General features: G+C 52.0%; 3 protein-coding genes and 1 long non-coding RNA gene across 4 annotated transcripts; 2 read left to right on the top strand and 2 right to left on the bottom strand.

The window, feature by feature from the left end:
* Positions 1-51: 51 nt before the first annotated feature.
* EIF3I (eukaryotic translation initiation factor 3 subunit I) lies at positions 52-14,545 on the bottom strand. The gene is made up of 14 exons (XM_003276360.3): positions 14,285-14,545; positions 9,781-9,831; positions 9,517-9,646; positions 9,105-9,192; positions 8,919-9,011; positions 7,407-7,494; positions 7,053-7,118; positions 4,937-5,086; positions 4,727-4,854; positions 2,668-2,778; positions 2,459-2,548; positions 2,078-2,151; positions 629-721; positions 52-533 (listed from the first exon to the last, which is right to left on the bottom strand). The coding sequence occupies exons 1-14, from the start codon at positions 14,457-14,459 to the stop codon at positions 452-454; spliced, it is 1,419 nt and encodes a 472-aa protein (XP_003276408.3). The 5' UTR covers positions 14,460-14,545; the 3' UTR covers positions 52-451.
* TMEM234 (transmembrane protein 234) lies at positions 9,111-15,296 on the top strand. Its single transcript, XM_030823309.1, has 4 exons — positions 9,111-9,682; positions 10,341-10,407; positions 14,140-14,232; positions 14,542-15,296. The coding sequence occupies exons 1-4, from the start codon at positions 9,656-9,658 to the stop codon at positions 14,634-14,636; spliced, it is 282 nt and encodes a 93-aa protein (XP_030679169.1). The 5' UTR covers positions 9,111-9,655; the 3' UTR covers positions 14,637-15,296.
* DCDC2B (doublecortin domain containing 2B) lies at positions 15,297-22,986 on the bottom strand. Its single transcript, XM_030823310.1, has 9 exons — positions 22,415-22,986; positions 20,165-20,216; positions 19,650-19,726; positions 19,288-19,419; positions 18,860-19,006; positions 18,703-18,742; positions 16,586-16,721; positions 15,966-16,069; positions 15,297-15,707 (listed from the first exon to the last, which is right to left on the bottom strand). The coding sequence occupies exons 1-9, from the start codon at positions 22,678-22,680 to the stop codon at positions 15,612-15,614; spliced, it is 1,050 nt and encodes a 349-aa protein (XP_030679170.1). The 5' UTR covers positions 22,681-22,986; the 3' UTR covers positions 15,297-15,611.
* On the top strand, positions 15,978-17,040 carry LOC115837532. The gene is made up of 2 exons (XR_004032546.1): positions 15,978-16,370; positions 16,469-17,040. It is a non-coding gene; the product is annotated as an uncharacterized LOC115837532 (long non-coding RNA).
* Positions 22,987-23,011: the final 25 nt, after the last annotated feature.

Below are 23,011 nucleotides of genomic sequence, written 5' to 3'. Positions count from 1 at the left end.
CTTCCTGGGGTGTCAGTGAAAAGGAAAGATGATGAAAGAGACACCACAAAATATCTGACCAGAAGCCATTTATTACCAAACCAATTTATTTCTTAGAGTTCAAAACCTTCTGTGAGAATCTTCTCTGGCCTGGATGGAGATCCACCTTTTTTTTGAGACGGAGTTTCGCTCTTGTTGCTCAGGATGGAGTGCAATGACGCGATCTCAGCTCACTGCAACCTCTGCCTCCTGGGTTCAAGTGATTCTCCCACCTCAGCCTCCTGAGTAGCTGGGACTACAGGCATGTGCCACCATGCCCGGCTAATTTTTGTATTTTTAGTAGAGACGGGGTTTCTCCATGTTGGTCAGGCTGGTCTCAAACTCCTGACCTCGGGTGATCCACCCGCCTTCGCCTCCCAAAGTGGTGGGATTACAGGCATGAGCCACTGCACCCGGCCGGAGATCCAGCTTCTTAAGCCTCAAACTCAAATTCGAAGTACTGTGGGTCGAAGTAATGGATACGGACGTAACCATCTTCGCCGCCGCTGCTGTAGCTGGAAAAAGATAGCCAGGCACCAGTCAGGTGCTTACCCTGGGAGAGGCAGAGACCCAACCCAGGCTTAGCTCAGCTGCTTCACTGGGACCCTACCTCTTGCCATCAGGATGGAAGGCAACACTGTTGATAGGTCCAAAGTGACCCTTGACTCTTCCAAACTCTTCTTCAAAGGCCAAATGGAAGAACCTGGAGGAAAAGGGACACAATTAATTCACTTTCCATCTTCTTCCAAAACACTTTGGAGGTGGCACTCCCCAAATGCAAACTGTTATTATTATTTATTTTGAGATGGAGTCTTACTCTGTCACCCAGGGTGGAGTACAGTAGCGCAATCTCAGTTCACTGGAACCTCCCCCTCCTGGGTTCAAGCAAGTCTCCTGCCTCAGCCTCCTTGAGTGGCTGGGATTACAGACGCCTGGCTAATTTTTGTATTTTTAGTAGAGACGGGGTTTCACCATGTTGGCCAGGCTGGTCACGAACTCCTGGCCTCAAGCCGCCTTCCTTGGCCTCCCAATGTGCTGGGATTACAGGCATGAGCCACCACACCTGGCCTCAAATGCAAATTGTATCACAAAATATAAAGCAGAAGCCGAGGCGCAGTGGATCACTGGAGGCCAGGAGTTTGAGACCAGCCTGGCCAACATCTCTACTAAAAATACAAAAAGCAGCCAGGGACGGTGGCGTGTACCTGTAATCCCAGCTACCCAGAGGCTGAGGTAGGAGGATCGCTTGAGCCCAGGAGGTTGCGGTGAGCAGAGATGGTGCCACTGCACTGCAGCCTGGGCAACAGAGTGAGACCCTGTCTCAAAAATAATAATAAAGCAGAAAAATTAAGAAGTGAATGTGAACAAAATAAGATGGAAGTTGGTGGCTGCGTGCCGTGGTTCACGCCTATAATCCCAGCACTTTGGGAGGCTGAAGCCAGAGGATCACTTGAGCCCAGGAGTTCCAGGCCAGCCTGGGCAACATAGTGAGACCCTGTCTCTTACTTTTTTAACTTTTTTATAATAAGGGGAAGACTGGACCCAGATGTCTGCCTGAATACATAACTAATACTTATAGAGTGCCTGCTATGTGCTGGGCAGTGCTTAAAGAGCTTAATAAATATTAACTGAATAATCTGCATAATTTTATGGTAAGTATATTGTCATTGTCTCATTATACAGTACAGGAAATTTGGACATAGAGAAATATAATGAAGGCTGGGCACAGTGGCTCATGCCTGTAATCCCAGCACTTTGGGAGGCTGAGGCAGGCGTATCACAAGGTCAGGAGATCCAGACCGTCCTGGCTAACACGGTGAAACCCCGTCTCTAATACAAAAAATTAGCCGGGCATGGTGGCGGGCACCTGGGCAGCTGAGGCAGGAGAATGGCGTCAACCTGGGAGGCGGAGCTTGCAGTGAGCAGACATCACGCCACTGCGCTCCAGCCTGGGCGACAGAGCGAGACTCCATCTCAAAAACAAAAAAAACAAAAACAAACAAACAAAAAAGGTACACCCCATGAGATTTCAATCTGGAAGAGCTCTCTTCTTCTTTACCTGGCCTCAAACTTGCCAATCCTGGTGGAGGTTGTGGTTACATCCATGGCTTCCTGACCACCGCCCAGGACCACCTGAATGGAAGAAGAAACTCTAGATGGGACCAAGTCCATTTCTGTTTTTCTCCTGCCATATACATTTTTAACATCTCACACAGCCCCATGGGGGGATACCAAAGGTAGGGGATGACCAGACACTTCTGCCACCTCCTGCTGGCTTCCCTGGGGCTATTCAATCCTTCCAACTTTGTCACTCCTCTGGGAATCTCCTCTCTGCCTGACATTTCCCCCACAATGTCGTAGCCCAACTTCTGGACAAGCATCTAGAACTTGGAAGCTTCCTGAGGCTTCAACAGGAAGGCGGGGGGGGCGGTTCTCTTACATGGTCATAGTTGGGGGAGAGGGCAGCTGAGTTGACGGGACGTTCTGTCCGGAAAGTCTTCTGATGTTCAAGAGTTGTGGAGTCAAAAAGCTGGAGAGAGAAAGCAGGGGGGAAATCGGTAAAAAGAGCCTTCCTGGGGGAGGTCGGGCAGGGTGAGCTGTGCAGCGGGAGGGAGGGAGCAGCCCCGCCAGACCCCTGCCCAGGCTCACCTTGGCTGTGTTGTCCTTGGATGCGGTCACAAACATGGTCATGTCCCTGGATAACTGGATGTCGTTGATCTGCCGGGAGTGCTCCTTAACATTCGCCAACACCTCTCCAGACTGGGAAGGAGGAAGAGTGAGACTGACTGGGCCCAATCCCTACTCATCTCAGTTCCCCAGAAACCCAAGCACCCAAATGAGAGCTGAGACAGCATGGATTTTGTGTTTTCCTCACCCCCTCTATCCTATCAGTCACCCCTAAATATCCCTTGACTCTGTCCAGTAATGTACATCCTATGCCTATTGGCTAGTTCAGGTTCATTCTCCAAACATAACCTGCAAAAGCTGTGGAAGGAAAATCTGGCCATCGATAACCCTTTGAAGATTCCCTACTGCCTGGAGGAAAATCAAAACTCTTCACCTCTTCACACGTAAGGACGTTTAAAATCTACTCCCCGTCCTCTGTCCCCAAGACCACATCCCAAGGGTTTCTGCAGACTCCATACTTTAACTCTGTGCCTTTGCCTTTGCTGTTCCTTTTGCCTGTGGGATGTTCCTTCCTTCCTGCTTGAAGCTCCATTTATTCTTCAGGGTTTAATGTACACGCCACCTCCCTGGGACAGTGCACCTTCCACACTTGGTTGAGACCTCTATGGTGGCATAATTCACAATCTGACTCAGGTGCTAGCTGTTTGCAAGTCTGTCTCCCCATGGGGGAAGGAACTGTGTCTGATTTACTTCTTTGTTCTAGGAGCTCAGCACAGGGCATTATACTCAGTGGTGGCAGGGAAATGCTCATTTGTGATCCTTAATTATTTTTTTGAGACAGAGTCTTGTTCTATCACCCAGGCTGGAGTACAGTGGCACAATCATGGCTCACTGCAGCCTCAATCTCCCAGACTCAAGCAATCTTTCAGCCTCAACATCCTGAGTACCTGGGACCAAAGGTGCGCTCCACCACACCCAGCTAATTTTTAATTTTTTTTTTTTTTGGAGAGACAGGGTCTTCCTATATTGCCCAGGCTGATCTCAATCTCCGGGGCTCAAGCAATCCTCCTGCCACAGCCGCCCAAAGTGTTGGGATTACAGGTGTGAGTCACCGCACCCGGCCTGTGATCCTTATTAACATGTCCTGAGTACTTTGTGACAAGTTTTTCAAACGTGATATCATTTGATCCTTGAAACACTTTACAGATAAACAGGGTCAGAGAAGTCATGTAACTTGCCCAAGATCACACAGCTAGAAAGTGGTGAAATCTACATTTGAATCTCACCTCTGCTCTTTTTAAAATTTTTTATTAATTTTTTTTTTTTTTTTTTTTCTAGAGACAGGGTCTCAACTGTCACCCAGGCTGGAGTGCAGTGGTGTGATCATAGCTCACTGCAGCCCCAACCCCTGGGCTCAAGAGATCCTCCTGCCTTGGCCCCCAAAGGCACTGGGATTACAGATGTGAGCCACAGCATACAGCCCTGCCCTTGTTCTGAACCAGTGTGCTATCACCAGTCCCCGAGGCAGGTGGATCATCTGGTCAGGAGGTCAGGATTCGAGACCAGCCTGGCCAACATGGTGAAACCCCATCTCTACTAAGAATACAAAAATTACCCAGGCATGGTGGCAGGTGCCTATAGTCCCAGCTACTCAAGAGGCTGAGGCAGGAGAATGGCTTGAACCTGGGAGGTGGAGGTTGCAGTGAGTCGAGATCGTACCACTGCACTCCAGCCTGGGTGACAGAGTGATACTCTTGTCTCAAAAAAAAAAAAAAAAAAAAAAAGGCCAGGAGCGGTGGACTGCCTGAGGTCAGGAGTTCGTGACCAGTCTGACCAACATGGTGAAACCCCGTCTCTACTAAAAATACAAAAAAAAATTAGCCAGGCGCGGTGGCATGCACCTGTAATCCCAGCTACTCTGGAGGCTAAGGCAGGGGAATTGCTTGAACCAGGGAGGTGGAGGTTGCAGTGAGCCGAGATGGCGCCACTGCACTCCAGCCTGGGCGACAGAGAGAGATGCCATCTTCAAAAAAAAAAAAAGAATCATTCTGGTAGGCTCAGGCCCCATGTGGCCTCTTACCTTGGCACTATACTGGTTGAGCTCTCCACTCTCATGGCCAGCGATGATGCACTCCCCCAGGGGTCCCCAAACGGCACTGGTGATTTTAGAATCATTGCAAGGGATCTTCATGTAGGGCTCATTGTTGTCTGTGTGGGGCAGTAGATGTTAGGCCCTGGGCGCTAGAACTGCACCCTTTACCTCAACCCCAGCCCTATTCCCAGCCCTCACCAATCTGGCTCGGATCCCGCAGGTCAAAAAAGCTCACAAAGCACTGGTAGCCCATCTGCTTGTCCGTGGAGAACATGATGATGTTGCCCCCAAAGTCAAAACCGCAGGTCCGGACAGCCGAATTGGTCTTGAGAAGGGCCAGCTGCTTTCCTGGAGTCAGGCAGAGTCTGGGCTACACCATCCATTGCAATTGCAGGGAGGACATTCTAGAGAATGCTACCATCACATCTCACTGTTTCTCTTGCTCCAGTGACCCAAACTTAAAAAGTATTTTAACTTTTCTTTTTTTTTTTCTTTTTTGAGACAGAGTCTCGCTCTGTCGCCCAGGCTGGAGTGCAGTGGTGCGATCTCGGCTCACTGCAAGCTCTGCCTCCCGGGTTCATGCCATTCTCCTGCCTCAGCCTCCCAAGTAGCTGGGACTACAGGTGCCTGCCACCACGCCCTGCTAATTTTTTGTATTTTTAGTAGAGACGGAGTTTCACCGTGCTAGCCAGGATGGTCTCGATCTCCTGACCTCATGATCCGCCCGCCTCGGCCTCCCAAAGTGCTGGGATTACAGGTGTGGGCCACTGCGCCCGGACTTTTTTTTTTTTTTGAGATGGAGTTTCGCTCTTGTCCTGCAGGCCGGAGTGTGATGGCATGATCTCAGCTCACTGCAACCTTTCAAGCGATTCTTCTGCCTCAGCCTCCTGAGTCAATGGGATTACAGGCGCCCGCCACCATGCCTGGCTCATTTTTGTATTTTTAGTAGACGGGGTTTCGCCATGTTGGCCAGGCTGGTCTTGAACTCCTGACCTCAGGTGATCCACCTGCCTCGACCTCCCAAAGTGCTGGGATTACAGGCATCAGCCACCACACCTGGCCAAGTATTTTAACTTCTTACCCAGACTCTTTCCTCAGACATCCTGCTAATGTGGCACTGCTCATACGTAGACTGCAATATATCTGTCTCTCCCTCAGATTGTGCTTCTCCACAGCAAAGACCTGATCTGATTTCCCTGCATGTCCCCAGTACCCAGCATAGACCTGGCACTAAACAGAACAACTTAGGCTGGGCACAGTGGCTTATGCCTGTAATCCCAGCACTTTGGGAGGCCAAGGCGGGTGGATCACTTGAGCTGAGGAGTTCGAGACCAGCCTGGCCAACATGGTGAAACCCTGTCTCTACTAAAAATACAAAAATTAGCCGGCGGCCAGGTGCAGTGGCTCATGCCTTAATCCCAGCACTTTGGGAGGCCAGGGGGTGGATCACTTGAGCTGAGGAGTTCGAGACCAGCCTGGCCAACATGGTGAAACCCTGTCTCTACTAAAAATACAAAAATTAGCCGGCGGCCAGGTGCAGTGGCTCATGCCTGTAATCCCAGCACTTTGGGAGGCCAGGGGGTGGATCACTTGAGCTGAGGAGTTCGAGACCAGCCTGGCCAACATGGTGAAACCCTGTCTCTACTAAAAATACAAAAATTAGCCGGCGGCCAGGTGCAGTGGCTCATGCCTGTAATCCCAGCACTTTAGGAGGCCGAGGTGGGTGGATCACCTGAGGTCCGGAGTTTCAGACCAGTCTGGCCAACATGGTGAAACCCTGTCTCTACTAAAAATACAAAAATTAGCCAGGTGTGATGGCGCATGTCTGTAATCCCAGCTATTCGGGAGGCTGAGGCAGGAGAATCGCTTGAACCCAGGAGGCAGAGGTTGCAGTAAGCCAAGATTGTACCACTGCACTCCAGCCTGGGTGACACAGAGAGAGAATTTGTCTCAAAAAAAAAAAAATTAGCCAAGCATGGTGGCGTGCACCTATAATCCCAGCTACTCGGGCTGGCTGAGACAGGAGAATCCCTTGAACCCAGGAGACAGAGGTTGCAGTGAGCCGAGATCGTGCCATTGCTCTCCAGCCTGGGTGACAGCGAGACTCTGTCTCAAAAATAAGAAAAAAAAACAAAACTTAATCTATGCTTCCTCTACCATGGTGTATATTTTCTCATCTGTCTTTCTTGTCTCTTATTCCCTAGACTGGAAACTATCTATGGATTTCATCTCTATTTTCCTAGGACCTGTTTACTCAAACAGGTACATTGCAGGTCCTCAATATTTGCTAAAAAAGTGAATGAACCCAGCTTACCTGTTTCACAGTCCCAGAGACGACAGCTGTTGTCAGCTGAGCCAGTGAGGACATGCTTGGTGTCCCCTGAAGAGTTGTTAAGAAACATGACGAGGCTCACCTGAGCCCTTGTCCTCTTGGGAGGCCAAGTGAATCACCTCCCTGTTCAGCCCCAAAGGGCCTTTCTTCCCCTCTCACCTCCTTATCCAGAACTGGAACTTGTCCTGAACGTTCCCCCAGCCAGTGAAGAGACCAGGCAGCAGGAGGTATCGTTCTCTAGGCCCTCAACAGCACCCCCAACTCCCAACTCCCAACTCAGCCTCTCCATCGCTGACAGACCCTAGCAACACGGACTCGGAACCAAAACAAGGATACAGTCAGCGTCCACACACCACACAGCTCCGGTATGGCCCATGTAGGTGCCCAGCCTCTCACCATTCACAGAGTACCATACATTGACGATCTGGAAAAGGCAAACCACAGGATAGTACACGTCCCAATAAGAGCAATGGCTTCCTATTTTGCCCCAGGAACCCTCAGCAGCCTGTAGCCAGGCTGATTCTGCCCTCTTCTGTTCATTTCTTGGGAAACAGCAGGGAGCTGGTAAAAAGACCAACTCCTGGATTCTCCTCCCTTCCTAAAGGTAAGCAACAGAGGAGGCAGGCGGCTTGCAAAAGCATCCTCATTTGTTAGCTCCAGCTCTCCTGGGACTCCCAATGGCTCCAAAGAATAAAAGGCCAAGTTGAGCTCCAATCTAGAAAAACAGTGTCTCTGATGTCTTATCCAAGTGGGAGCAGCTGGTGGTAGGGAAGTCTGGGTTCTGGTACCTGCTCTGCCACTGTCTCACTATGTGATCTCAAATACAGTGCTTCTCTCCTCTGAGCTTCAGTTCTCTCATCTTGAAAATGGCCAGGCCGGGTGTGGTGGCTCACGCCTGTAATCCTAGCACTTTGGGAGGCCGAGGCAGGCAGATCACCTGAGGTCAGGAGTTCAAGACAAGCCTGTCCAACATGGTGAAACCCCATCTCTACCAAAAATACAAACAATTAGCCACGCATGGTGGCACGAGCCTGTAGTCCCAGCTACTCGGGAGGTTGAGGCAGGAGAATCGCTTGAACCTGGGAGGCAGAGGTTGCAGTGAGCCAATATTGCGCCACTGCACTCCGGCCTAGGTGACAGAGCAAGACTCTGTCTCAAGAAAAAATAAAATAAAATGGCCAGGTGCCTCAAAAGGCAGTATCATGAGGGATTGTTTTGCATTGAGTAGCGGGATGGGATTGACTTAAAACGAGACTAGAAACACCCTCATTAAGTTCCCTGTGTCTGAATAACACAGCCTGCACCTATCCTGGTAGAAAAATTAGATTATCCCTAAAGGTTGCATCCCGTTCTCTGGGCAAGCTGACCCTCATCTTTATCCCCTTTCCACAGTGGTCTCTTGCTTTTCTTGGAGTGCAGTGGCACGATCTCGGCTCACCGGGCTCGAGCGATCCTCTCGTTTCAGACTCCGAAGTAGCTGAGTCCACAGGCGCGAGCCACCACGTCAGGCTAATTTTGTGTGTGTGTAGAGATGGATCTTACTACGTTGCTCAGGCTGGTCTCCAACTCCTGGGCTCAAGCGACCCTCCCACCTCGGCCTCTCAAAGTGCTGGGATTACAGGCGTGAGCCACCGCACTCGGCCAATAGGGTTCCTCCCCGCCTTTCCCGGTAAAACACCTTCGCCAGCCTACCCCCGGCATGACCTCTCCCTGCTTCTCAGAATGGGCTGCTCTTTGGTTCCCCGCTAACGGCAAAACTGGCGTGTCCACCCACCGTCCTGGCAGAAGGATCCCGCCCCTCCCGGACCCCCTCCGCATGCTCCCGCCCGCCCTCCAGCCAACACTCACAGGGTCCTTGGCCACAGTAAAGAGGAGGTCTCCTTCGCGGTTATACTTAATCTGCGTAATGGACCGCTCATGGCCCTGCAGTAGGATCGGCTTCTGTGGGGACAAGACAGTAACGTCAGTGCTCGGAATTGGGCCCCGGCCTCAGCCCAGGACCCCCACTGCAATACCCCCAACTCTGGAACTCACCATCCCGGCGGTGACGCGACGAAGGCCGCAACGTGAGTAGGACCGGAAAAGGTTTCGAGGCCACTTCCGGATCATGGGTCTCCGCCCCCTCGTTCCCGGAAGTTGAACACAGCGGCGTTGCCATGGCGGCGTCTCTGGGTAGGTAGCCGGCCCCGCCCCTCTATGGATTTCCCGACCCTCGCCTCGAATTCATTTCCTGCGCCACATCTACCCTCTAACCCCGACCCCTGCTACAACCCCAGAGGCCGGACTCCTGGATTCATTTCCCCAGCTTCCCTGGGCCTGCCTTAGCCGCCAGTCGCAGCCGAGGCGAAAAGAGCGAAGGAGGGAAGTGGGGGCGGCTAGCTGGGGCTAGAAGGCCAGGAGAGGGCGGGGTGGGCGGCCGTTTGGGGTGAGGGTCAGGGTGACTCACTCGTCTGCATTCAGGGCAGGTGCTGGCTCTGGTGCTGGTGGCCGCTCTGTGGGGTGGCACGCAGCCGCTGCTGAAGCGGGCCTCCGCCGGCCTGCAGCGGGTTCATGAGCCGACCTGGACCCGGCAGTTGCTACAGGAGATGAAGACCCTCTTCTTGAATACTGAGGTGCGTCGCTGTGAAAGGCCCCTCTCTCGGGGGAGTTGCCGCCAAGAATTTGGTCTTTGGAGTCAAACAGGTCTGGGTCAGCCCCACCATTTACTCACTAGAAATTCTCGGAAGAGTCAGTTGTCCTCCTTGAGCCTCAGTTTCATCATCTGTAAATAATAACCATCTGATAGGTCAGTTGCAGGAATTAGGTGAGATACATAGAGCACTTAGCATTAAGCCGAGAACATAGTAAGCGCTCAATCTATGGCTGCCATTGTTCACATTTTACTGTGATTCCTTAGTTACATAAGGCCACATTTGTGAGCCTTTCCAGAGGGAGGGCTTGGGGCTCAATTGGCCCTGCAGGGGAAGAGTTCAGAGGAGGAAGGCTGGAGCTGGAGGACTTGGGGAAGGCTTCCTGGAGGGGCTGACACTGGCATCAAGGCCTTGCAGGATGGGAACTAGCAGAGGTGAGGGAGAGGGTAGTTTGAGAAAAGGCACAGAGTTCAGTCTGTTTCCCTCTTTGCCCTGGAAGGATCCTCCTTAGAGGGATTAGTGTTCTCTGGGTCTTTGTAACCCTGCCTCCCTCCAAGGAAAGGCATTCGCTAGGAGCTCAAAGAAGGCAGTGCTGCTCAGTCAGGCCATGACACTGACTGTAGGTTTCTCCTCTTTCCAGTACCTGATGCCCTTTCTCCTCAACCAGTGTGGGTCCCTTCTCTATTACCTCACCTTGGCATCGACAGGTGGGTCCTGGCTTGGAACTGTTCTTAGTGTTTGAGGCCACCTGGAAGAGTGATTGGGGGCGGGGGTGGGGTGGAGCTTGAAGCACCTCATTCCCATCAGTGAGAGAGGGCTAACTAGCTCTAGTTCCCTCTTACTACCCTCTTCTCTGAACAAGAGGGGCACAGTGGGCTGGTTATGAGTATGTTGCTAGGCACTGGAGTTGGTTTGAAACCTGGCAGTCTTGTGTGACCAGCGGAGGAAGAAGGAAGGTTCATTTTGCTGTGCCGAGTGCTGGCTTTAACATTCTTGCTTCCACTGTGTGAGCAAGTCCCTCATTTGAGCCTTGGTTTTATATAGTTGGCTTCATAGCATTGTGAGGATCAAAGTTAATGAATGGGAAACATCTAGGAGAGTGCCTGGCACACAGAGCTCCAAATTTCCTTTCTCTTGACATTTGTTGACTGCCCTCTACTACGTGAGATACTGCACTAGTCTTACACATTATTTAATTCCAATCATGACTCTGTAAAGCAGATATGATTATCTTAGAAAATGAAGTTGCAAAACTTTGGGCAATTTCACCTCTCAAGTCCCACAGCATGTCAGTGCAGAAGGATTTGAAGCCATATATTAAAAATTCATGCTCGACAGGGCATGGTGACTCATGCCTGTAATCCCAGCACTTTGGGAGGCCAAGGAGGGCAGATCATTTGAGGTCAGGAGTTTGAGACCAACCTGGCCAACATGCTGAAACCCCGTCTCTACTAAAAATAACAAAATTAGTCGGGTGTGATGGTGTGTGCCTGTAGTCCCAGCTACTTGGGAGGCTGAGGCACGAGAATGGCTTGAACCCGGGAGGCGGAGGTTTGCAGTGAGCTGAGATCACGCCACTGCACTCCAGTCCCTGGGCAACAGAGCGAGACTCTGTCTCAAAAAAGAAAAGAAATAAATAATATGCACTTATTTAAAGAGTTTGAAAGCCTCTGGCCTCATGCATTCACTGCTGTGGAAGAATGCTGAACCCTTGACCAGCTGACTACAGGTAGCCATTCACCAAGTTTTAATCCAATTGCAGTATTAGGTTCTTTTTATCTCATTACCCTTTCTGCCTGTATCCTTTAATATCCATCCTTTCTAATAACCAGAACAGTAATCACTATTTATGAAGCATCCACTTCAACCAGGAGCTATCCATGCATTATCACAGTTCATCTTACAACAACCCAACAAAAGAAATGGTATACTGTGATCCCTATTTTACATGCGGGGAAACAGGTTGAGTGTTTGCATATCCTAACCAAGATTACAAGGGAAACTCAGATCTGCCTCACTCCAGTGCCCTCACCTCCCACTGCACCGTGCTGCATCCTTCTTCCATCTCCTGTTGCAAACCAGACCTTAGCAGCCATGACACTCCTTGTAAGGTATGTAAACTTAAGAAGGCAGCTCTGGGCAGGGCACAGTGGCTCAGGCCTGTAATTCCAGCACTTTTGGAGGCTGAGGTGGGCAGATAACCTGAGCCTAGGAGACCAGCCTAGGCAACAACAACAACAACAAAAATACGAAAATTAACTGGGCTTGGTGGTGTGTGCCTGTAGTCCTAGCTGCTCAGGAGGCTGAGGTGGGAGGATCGCTTGAGCTCAGGAGGCTGAGGCTGCAGTGAGCAGTGACCTCACCACTGCACTCCAGCCTGAGCAACAGAGACAGACCCTGTCTCAAAACAACAAAAAACGAAAAACAAAAAAAGCAGCTCTTTGTAAGTGGGGTTGTTGTATCAATTTCTTAGATGGATAATGCCTCCATGCTGGGGCCTCCCAGGGGATGAGGAGCAGGACAGTTTGCTCCTCTGCCTCACACGGGCAAGCCCTGGGAGTGCTGGGAAAGAATGTGCTGAGGAGCCAGTGTGAGCATCTGGTCTGCAGTTGAGTCTTCTTACCATGGATAACTCAGCTGATTTATCCATTGGTCTTTTTTGTGTGTATGTGGCTCTTTTTTTTTTTTTTTTTTTTTTTCTTTTGGGACGGTGTTTCGTTCTTGTTGCCCAAGCTGGAGTGCAATGGTGTGATCTCGGCTCACTGCAACCTCTGCCTCCCAGGTTCAAGTGACTGTCCTTCCTTAGCCTCCCCACTAGCTGGGATTACAGGCATGTGCCACCATGCCTGGCTAATTTTTTTTGTTTTTGTTTTTTGAGATGGAGCCTTGCTCTGTCACCCAGGCTGGAGTGCAGTGGTGCAATCTCTGGTCACTGCAACCTCTGCCTCCCGGGTTCAAGCAATTCTCCTGCCTCGGCCTCCCAAGTAGCTGGGACTACAGGCATGCGCCACCATGCCTGGCTAATTTTTGTATTTTTAGTAGAGACGGGGTTTCACAATGTTGGCCAGGCTGGTCTTGAACTCCTGACCTCAAATGATCCACTTGCCTCAGCCTCCCAAAGTGCTGGGATTACAGGCGTGAGCCACCACACCTGGCCTAATTTTGTATTTTCAGTAGAGACGGGGTTTCTCCATGTTGGTCAGGCTTGTCTCTAACTCCCGACCTCAGGTGATCCGCCCGCCTCGGCCTTCCAAAATGTTGGGATTACAGGCGTGAGCCACTGCGCCCAGCTGTGGCTCTTTTTTTGATGTGATAAGAACACTTAACAGGAGATCTACCCTCAACAAATTTTAAGTTAACTCCATTAGTCTTTTTTTTTTTTTTTTTTTTTCTGAGACAGAGTTTCACTCTTGTTTCCCAGGCTGGAGTGCAATGGCGTGATCTTGGCTCAGTGCAACCTCCGCCTCCTGGGTTCAAGCGATTCTCCTGTCTCAGCCTCCTGAGTAGCTGGGATTACAGGCGTCTGCCACTACACCTGGCTAATTTTTGGTATTTTTAGTAGAGATGGGGTTTCACCGTGTTGGCCAGGCTGGTCTCGAACTCCTGACCTCAGGTGATCCGCCCGCCTTGGCCTCCCAAAGTGCTGGGATTACAGGCGTGAGCCACCGCACCCGGCCAACTCCATTACTCTTTTTCAAGTTTGCTTATTGGCAGTCAGTCCCTTGGAACTTCAAAATTAAGGAACAGATCCTGGGCTGTGATGCCCTCTACCCACACCACAGGTCCAGCCCAATATCCTGAACAGGTCCTGGCTTCCTCCTTCTGACACTTTAACTCCATAAGGCCTGAGCTTGGGCTTCACCTGATGTTCTGCTCTGTCTATATCCACAGTTCAATAACGGCGCAGGCTTTGGAGTCAGGCAAGTCTTGGTTTAAATCCTCAACTTGCCTTAGTTTATGCGACTTATTTGAGCCTTTGTTTCTTTTACGCAAAATGGTGATAATCCCCTTCTTGCAGTGTTGTGAAAATTGAGATATGTACACAAAGCGCCTAGGCCATGGTATGTGCTTAATACATGGTGGCTGTGCTTGGTGTCACTTGACTCTCTACTGCATCCTTTGGGATTCGGGTGCCTGCCTGTCTGTCCAGATGTCCTTGAGATCTCACAAGTTCTCTTTGAGTGCAAAGACCTCATTCTCATTATCAAACCAGGCTGGTCCCAGACCTCAGAGTTCAGGTCTTCACGCTGGAATCCTGGGAAGCACTGAACGTGGAGTCAGGAGATGTGGGTTTGAGTCCTGAGATTTGCTGTGACTTCATCTGGAAGATGGGGTTTTGATACCTTTTTTAAAGGTATGAAATGGTAATGATGGAAGTGTTTTGTGCCTAGAAAGGCATTTGTTGCATCTCAGGCATTCTTTTCATTCTGACCACCCAGATCTGACCCTGGCTGTGCCCATCTGTAACTCTCTGGCCATCATCTTCACACTGATTGTTGGCAAGGCCCTTGGAGAAGATATTGGTGGAAAACGTAAGTCAGGCTACTGCGAGTGCAGGACGCAGCTCTGTGGATCTCAACATACCTGTGTCAGTTCCTTCCCAGAACCCATCTCCCCGGAGTGGGTGAGGACACGGCCTTTTCCCATCCTGCCCTTTCCTCTGCAGCTGTTCTGCTTCCTTGTGGCCATCAGAGTTCCCTTCCCCTGGACAGTCTGGGGAAAGACAGAGGCTGGGGCGGGATTCAGGACCAGACCCCATCTGAGCCCTTCCTCCAGCCCTGTACCAGCTCCTACTGGCATGGCTGAGCTCAGACCCCCTTGATTTCTGCCTATTATCCCAGGAGCAGTTACTGGCATGGTGCTCACCGTGATAGGAATTTCACTCTGCATCACGAGCTCAGTGAGTAAGACCCAGGGACAACAGTCTACCCTTTGAGTGGGCTGAACCCACCTCCAGCTCTGCTGCCTCCAGGAAGCCCCTGGGCCGTGAAGTGCTGGCAGTGAGCGGATGGACCTAGCACTTCCCCTCTCTGGCCTTAGCTTCCTCCTCTCTTACGGGGATAACAGCTACCTCATGGATCACAATAAGAGAACAAGAGTGAAGGAGTTTTGTAACCTTCAAGTGCTGTTCAGCTGCAGGGATTTAGCACAGGAGACTCTACGCTCACCCTCAGCAACCTTGCTGCCCCAGCAGCTCTCTTCCTGCTGACATCTCAGGCCCCCAGCCCAGCCACCATTACTGTGGCCTGATCTGGACTATCACGGTGGCAGGTTCCATGGACTGCAGAACCCCAGCTGCATGGAAAGGGCCAGCTGCAGACTTTGAGCCAGAAATGCAAACGGGAGGCCTCTGGGGCTCAGTCAGAGCGCTTTGGCCGAATGAGGGGTGGAACCGAGGGGAAGAAGGTGCGTCGGAGTGGCAGATGCAGGAAATGAGCTATTAGCCTTGCCTGCCCCACCCATGAGGTGGGCAGAAATCCTCACTGCCAGCCCCTCTTAAAACAGGTAGAGAGCTGTGAGCCCCAGCCCCACCTGACTCCAGCACCCAGCACACCTGGCGAGTAGTAGCTGTCAATAAATCTGTGGTAAACAGACAGAGGTTAGTATTCTTTTATTGTGACAAACCCGCTCCCCCGTTTGTGGCCTGTCTCCCAGGCTCAGTCAGCTACTCCTTTCTCTGGCCAGAGAATCCCATAAGGAAATAGCCCCCACAGCCAGGGCTGCTCTGCTCAGAGGAAGGGAAGGCTGGGCTGTGGGTTTAGGAGCAGGAGAACGGGGAGGGCTGAGGAGGCCGCAGTGTACCCTGTGAGCCCAGGGGAGGTGCTGGCTCCTGAGGAACAAGCTGCTGGAGGCTGAGGACAAAAGGTGGCCAGAGTGGTGGTCCCCAGTTGCCCTCTGGAGCTGCTGGCTCTCAAGATGGCAGAGCTGGGGCTGAGGCTGAGATAGCAGCCCCAGCCCCAGGCTGGTTTTCCAGGGCCAAGGCCTCTTCCACTATCTGTGCTGCCCTCTGGAGGAGGTGGAAGGCCATACAGAATGGGGCCGTGAGCATGGCCAGCCTCCAGCTCTCAGCCAGGAGGTCCCCAACCCCAAGGAAGGAAGAAACTGGAAATTAGGAACTGCTTCCTCATTTAACAAGGTAGGAAGTTAGGAGATGATTTACCTTCAATCACAAGGGAGGAGAACTGTTCCTGGGGCCCAAGGCTGCCAGTTTCCAGCTCAGAGCTCCTCCCATCCCAAGATACTGTTTCCTGATCCAACAGCTTACCTGATCCAAGGGCTCCTCTGTCTGGGTGTCTTCATCATCTGCTACTTCCTGGGCCCCCGCTGTCTCCTTCCTTGGGTGGGGAGCTCCGTATACTCCTATAACTCCTAGAGGGAGGCAGCATTGGGTGATGCCCAGGCTGAAGAGCCCTCAGCATTCCTGCCCTGGACCTTCATGCCAGCCCCTTTCCCTCCCTTGAACCTGGTTCTGCATTCCCCACCACCTCCCAGGATGGCAAGGAAGTGAGAGGTGGGCCTTTGGTCCCACCCCCATCCCCTCTAGATCCCACCCCTGAAGTCTCATCGCTTTAAGCACTGCCCTTTCCAGGTGCTTCTTTTCATGTGATGAGGCCCTGTGAAGAAGAGACAGGATATACAGACGGGGGCAGCTGGAGACAGTTATGATGAGGTCAGGACCAGCTTTTTTTTTTTTTTTTTTACTGGCAGTCTCCTGAGCCAGAGTAGGTTCAGACTCCTTTATCTTTTTTTTTTTTTTTTTTTTTTCAGTGCCAGCTTTGTGTCTGAGCATTCTGCTCCCATGGACATCCCCAACAACAGCAGGGACCAACCCATGTCACTGTCAAAGGGCAGCTGAGAAGGGCCTGAGCCCCCAGGGCCCCTCACCTGGTGGGAATGAGAGTGTGGGGAGCTTGCTTCTTGGCTGAATGGTCTGCTGGGGTCTGGCATAGAAAGCAGATGGCTTAATTCGGTCTGGTTCCTTTGGAGAGGGCTGGGTTACCTGGGCCCTGTGGCCTTGGGCCTAGAGAAGGGACACTGGGCTTGGACCCTGGTTGCTGGCCATTCTTACCTGTCCTACTCCCCAGTTCAGGCTTCAGAGAGCCCCTGACGCCTGCAGGAACATGGCAGAGGAGATGCCGTCTGTCTTCGCAAACTACGTCCTCCCTCCTTGCTGCCTCTTCCCACCAGCCTGACTTATCCAGGGACAGAGCAGTAGGTGCCTGGCACTCCTCGATGCCCAGTGAAAGCAGACTGTGCTCCCCCACCCCCACGCCCCATGCTCACTGGCTCATTTCTTGGGAGGGCTTAGACCTGGATAATCTAAGTTCCCTTGGACCCTGCTGTGCCAAATATGCCAATTCTCTCTCCCAGCGTCCAACCTAGCAAGAAGGCCTTAAGTCCTGCAAATCAGATGAGAATTCTGGTTTGGCCCCTGCCACTCAATAACTCTGTCACCCTGAACAAATCACTTCACTTTTTTTTTTTTTTTTTTTTGAGACTTGAGTCTCACTCTGTCACCCAGGCTGGAGTGCAGTGGTATGATCTCGGCTCACCACAACCTCCGCCTCCCAGGTTCAAGTAATTCTCCTGCCTCAGCCTCCCACGTAGCTGGGATTACAGGTAACCACCACCATGCCCAGCTAATTTTTTTGTACTTTTAGTAGAGATGGGGTTTTATCATGTTGGCCAGGCTCGTCCTGAACTCCTGACCTCAGGTGATCCACTCTCCTCGGCCTCCCAAAGTGCTGGGATTATAGGCGTGAGCCATCGTGCCCAAGGCCCACTTCACTCTTTTCAGCTTCAGTTTCCACCTCTGGAAAATGGGGATAATCTTTCTTTCACAAGATTATTAAGAGTGGCCAGGCGAGGTGGCTCACGACTGTAATCCCAGCACTTTGGGAGGCCGAGGTGGACAGATCACCTGAGGGAGTTCAAGACCAGCCTGACCAACATGGAGAAACCCTGTCTCTACTAAAAATTAAAAAAATTAGCCGGGTGTGGCTGAGCACGGTGGCTCACGCCTGTAATCCCAGCACTTTGGGAGGCTGAGGTGGACTGATCATGAGGTCAGGAAATCGAGACCATCCTGGCTAACACGATGAAACCCCGTCTCTACTAAAAATACAAAAAAAAAATTAGCCAGGCATGGTGGTGGGTGCCTGTAGTCCCAGCTGCTTGGGAGGCTGAGGCAGGAGAATGGCGTGAACCAGGGAGGCGGAGCTGGCAGTCAGCCAAGATCGCGCCACTGCACTCCAGCCTGGGCAACAGAGCAAGACTCCGTCTCAAAAAAAAAAAAAAAAAAGCCGGGTGTGGTGGCGCATACCTGTAATCCCAGCTACTCAAGAGGCTGAGGCAGGAGAATCGCTTGAACCCAGAAGGTGGAGGTTGCAGTGAGCTGAGATTGTGCTATTGCACTCCAGCCTGAGCAACAGCGAAACTCCGTCTCCAAAAATAAAAATAAAAATTATTACGAAGATGCAGGCCGGGCACAGCACTTTGGGAGGCCAAGGTGGGAGGATTGCTTGAGCCCAGGAGTTCAAGACCAGCCTTTGCAATATCGTGAGACTCATCTCTATATTTAAAATAAAAAAGGAGGCCGGGCGCGGTGGCTCATGCCTGTAATCTCAGCACTTTGGGAGGCTGAGGCAGGCGGATCACGAGGTCAGGAGTTCAAGACCAGCCTGGCCAACATGGTGAAACCCCATCTCTACTAAAAATACACAAAATTAGCTGGACATGGTGGAGCATGTCCATAATCCCAGCTACTTGGGAGACTAAGGCAGGAGAATTGCTTGAACCGGGACCTGGGAGGTGGAGGTTGCAGTGAGCCAAGATCCTGCCACTGCACTCCAGCCTGGACTACAGAGCAAGACTGACTCGAAAAAAAAAAAAAAAGGAAAAAGAGAGGATGCAGTGAAATAAGGTCAGAGCCTGTGCCAGAAGAGTTGTCAGCCAGTCACTCCCCTTCCTGCCCACCCCTTATTATCCCCTGCGTCACTTACCCCCTGCCTGTGGGGCCTAGACTTCGAGCCTGGAGGAAGCCTACAATGACAAAAGGAAAGGCTTGTAGTGGGCAGAGGGCATAGAGTCAAAGCACACAGACCCACAGGGTAGCTTCCTCTGCCTGGCCTGTTACCGCTCCACCTCCCACATACATACCAGCAGCCCCTGGGCAGGGAGGGGCTGGGCACCAGCAGCTCCAGATAGGGAAGGTCCTTGAACTCATCCTCTCCAACAGCCACATAGTAATGGCCAGTTACCAGCTCCTCCCCTGCTGACAGTGGGAGCCCCTCTAGGGTGCAGAGTCTGGGAGAAAGAGGTGAGCAGGATAAGGGCTGGTAGACTCGATGCTTCTTCACATTCAGCAGACTGAAGGGGTGGGTGCAGCTATTCCAAGGTGCCCTCTGGCCTTTGGGCACCGAGGCTCTACCCTGCCTCTGAGGGCAGAGGGCCCTCTCCCAGTGGCATGGGGGAAGTCTCATGTGGGGGAACGTGCTTTCCTTTTGCCTCTTCATCCTCAGCCACAGCTGAAGCCAGTGGGGAGGCTCTCTTTGGGGACTTTTGGGCCTCCCAGTCCCCATACTCACTTGCACACAGCCCCACTCTGCAACTTGACCTTCTCCGTCAGGAGCTTCAACACAGTTTCCCAGTCCTGGCTGGCAGCCTGGGACAGCTTCAGACTAAATGGGGGACTTACCAGGTCCCCATTCCTGAACACACTGAGACAAAAAGCCTGGTAAGGGGAAGTGTCCCCAGGAGTCCCTACATGTGAGGGGAAGGGTGGCACAGGGCCAGCAGTAACCATAACACTGGCCTCTTCACCCATCAAGCCTGCCGGACTTCTACATTCCCAACAGTAACCAGAGGCTCCTGGAGTAAACCCAACACCATTTTCTTGGTCTTACTAAAACAAACCTCAACACCCCTGCTCCCCCACACTGGCACTCACTGGATATAGCTGGGAGCACCTGCAGGCAGCCGCTGTCCAACGGCCCCATCACACAAGCGGCGAGTCACAGGAGGACCCTGAAACCGAAGTCAGGCCTCCAAATCAGGAGAGTTGGGGCCTTTTGTTAGGGGTGGGTCCATCCAAGGTGTGGAGTGAGGGGGCCGGAACCAGACAGGGGCAGGAAGGGGGCGAGGAGGAGTAAGACAGGTCACACCTTTCACCAAAAGGTGCTTCGATGTTCCCTAAGTCACATTCTAACCACCCCCTCCCCCAATCTGTGTTTCACAGCTTCCTCTTTCCTTTGGGGACCCCAGTGTGGAGACAAAGGCTGCGACAGAAGCAAGAAATAGTGTCTTGAAATCCCACACCCCAGGAAAGATAGTAGCTGGCTCCAAAGTACCCCCCATGGAACTGGCAGATCCTGCTGCTTCCCTGGCTTCCCAGACCAGATTGGGGGCAGTTCCAGGAGGAGTGGGAAGACAGAGGGGATGGGGCACAGGTTCCCCAGGACTCACTTGTAGTCTGCAGCTCTTCCCACCTGGATCCTTCCCTCCATGGGGTAAATAGCTGAAAGGACAGATAGGTCACAGGTCATCTTGTGGAGACTGAGGCCTCAATAGCCTGGCAGATGTCAGTGCTGGGTTGGGGCGCAGCTCACCAGATATCCCTCCCCATGGAACAGTGGCAATCATCTCAGTGCGGAAACAAGATATTGGCAGTTGAATCTGCCCTAGGACCCCTTGAGTGCTCAAGTGCTGTCTGGGTAAGTGCTGGGTAAGTCTGGAAATCCAGACTGGGGTCTCAATGCTATGAGATTAAAGGTCAAGAGGGCTGGGCATGGCAGCTCAACGCCTGTAATCCCAGCTCTTTGGGAGGCTGAGGCAGGAGGATCACTTGAACCCAGGAGTTTGAGACCAGCCTGGGCAACCTCATTGCTACCAAAAAACAAAAACAAAAATTAGCCAGGCATGGTGGCATGCACGTGTGGCCCTAGCTAGTTGGGAGGCTGAGGCAGGAGGACTGCGTGAGCTCAAGAGTTCGAGGCTGCAGTGAGCCATGATCGCGCCAGTGCACTGCACTCCAGCCTGGGTGACAGAGCAAGAACCTGTCTCAAAAAAAAAGTCAAGAGAAACTAGAAACTAGTGCATTATGCATCCTGCTGTATCCCAAGAATATCCTCATTCATGAGATAGGTCGTTTTCATTTTGTATGAGACTCCAAGAAATTAAGTGACTTGCCCAAAGTCACACAAGGAATGAAGCCTAGATTCTAAGTCTACCTAGCTTCCCTCCTCTGGCCTTTTTCTTTTCTTTTTTTTTTTTTTTTGAGACAGAGTCTCACTCTGTTCCCCAGGCTGGAGTGCAGTTGTGCGATCTCAGCTCACTGCAACCTCCGCCTCACGGGTTCAAGCGATTCTTCTGCCTCAGCCTCCTGAGTAGCTGCGATTACAGGCATATGCTACCAGGCCTGGCTGATTTTTTTTTTTTTTTTTTTTTTGAGATGGAGTTTCACTCTTATTGCCCAGGCTGGAGTGCAGTGGCACGATCTCGACTCACTGCAACCTCTGCCTCCCGGGTTCAAGCAATTCTCCTGCCTCGGCCTCCTGAGCAGCTGGGATTACAGACATGCGCCACCACGCCTGGCTAATTTTGTAGTTTTAGTAGAGACAGGGTTTCTCCATGTTGGTCAGGCTGGTCTCGAGTTCCTGACCTCAGGTGATCTGCCCACCTTGGCCTCCCAAAGTGCCGGGATTATAAGCGTGAGCCATCGCGCCCGGCCAATTTTTTTTTTTTTTTTGAGACAGAGTCTCGCTCTGTCGCCCAGGCTGGAGTGCGGTGGCGCAATCTCGGCTCACTGCAAGCTCCGCCTCCCGGGATCACGCCATTCTCCTGCCTCAGCCTCTCTGAATAGCTGGGACTACAGGCGTCTGCCACCACGCCCGGCTAATTTTTTGTATTTTTAGTAGAGACGGGGTTTCACCGTGGTCTCGATCTCCTGACCTCGTGATCCGCCCGCCTCGGCCTCCCAAAGTGCTGGGATTACAAGCGTGAGCCACCGCGCCCGGCCAACACCCGGCCAATTTTTGTATTTTTAGTAGAGACAGAGTTTCGCCATGTTGGCCAGGCTGGTCTCGAACACCTGACCTCAGGTGATCCACCCGCCTCGGCCTCCCAAAGTGTTAGGATTACAGGCGTGAGCCACTGTGCCCAACCACTTCCCCCCTCTTGATCCTTACATTATAGTAAGCAACCTCAGCTGAGAGATAAGAGTAGGACCTGGAAGCCAGACATGAGTCAGAGACTCAGGTACTCAAATTCTTCTCCCACCCTGGGAGACAGTCTCCTCCTGCAACAGGGGATGGCCCTAGCCTGACGGGAGAGTCTGGGATGCCTGTGCACAGTGGGGAGGAATGGATGGGTGGATTTAGAGTGTTCAGTGATAGGGGGTCCAAGCAAGAAGAGCTTTTGGAAAAAGGGGGCTCACCCTGCGGGAGAATGGCCTTCCCACAGGCTGATCTTGGCTGTGATGAACATAAACATTAGTAACACAGAGAATTCTATTTGAATTTCAGTTCAGCTATTTGTTGTGTACTCTTAGGCAGGTTTTCTATCTGTTTTCCCTTTCTAATGGAGGCAAAACCACCCCCCCCACATAGAGTTCAGTAAGTACCAGTAACATGCTGGTACATACATGGTAGGTACTGAATACACGCTCTTGCCGTTACCTCCCTTGCTAGGCTGTTTGACCAGTCCCAGCCCACTCACGGGAGCTTGTGGAATCGTTCAAATCCAGCGGCCACATACTGCCCTCTGTTCTTCAAGTCTGCCAGGTTGGTGACAGGGTGGCCATGACGAGGTGTGTAGAGGGCACGCACAGCCAATGGGGCCTGCACAGCTGATGTCACCTCGCAGAGGAAGGCCTCCATGGTGGGGAAGCGGCGTTGAGTCACCACCAGCTGGGAGCCTGGGAAGAATGGGTCCCCATTCCGGTACACCACTACCCTCTTGGCTGCTGGACTGCCACCCGCCATAGTGTATCCTCAGTCAGAGACACAGACCTGTTGCCAGGCAACCAAGGGCGGGCTGGGAACATTGCCAATCAGAGGTGGAGTCCTGCCCTCTCACTCAGGAAGGCAGAGGGAGACTGTGGCAGGAGCATTTATCTGCATTCAGGGTTATATCCAATCTGCTCTGGGGAGATCACACTTAAACATAGGGGTTACCCTACTCTCCAGAGCCTCCTTGCCACTCTAAAGCACAAGGCTGAGCTCAATTGGGGATCAGCTTTGGGAGCTGTTCCCTAAGGAGGATGGCTAGATCTGTTCCTGGGCCATGGCTCCCAGCTGGCTCCGGGGTCAATGC

This window comes from Nomascus leucogenys, chromosome 12 (assembly GCF_006542625.1).
Source record: "Nomascus leucogenys isolate Asia chromosome 12, Asia_NLE_v1, whole genome shotgun sequence".
In the NCBI taxonomy this organism is placed as follows: domain Eukaryota; kingdom Metazoa; phylum Chordata; class Mammalia; order Primates; family Hylobatidae; genus Nomascus; species Nomascus leucogenys.
This window is presented reverse-complemented; position numbering and strand designations above follow the sequence as displayed.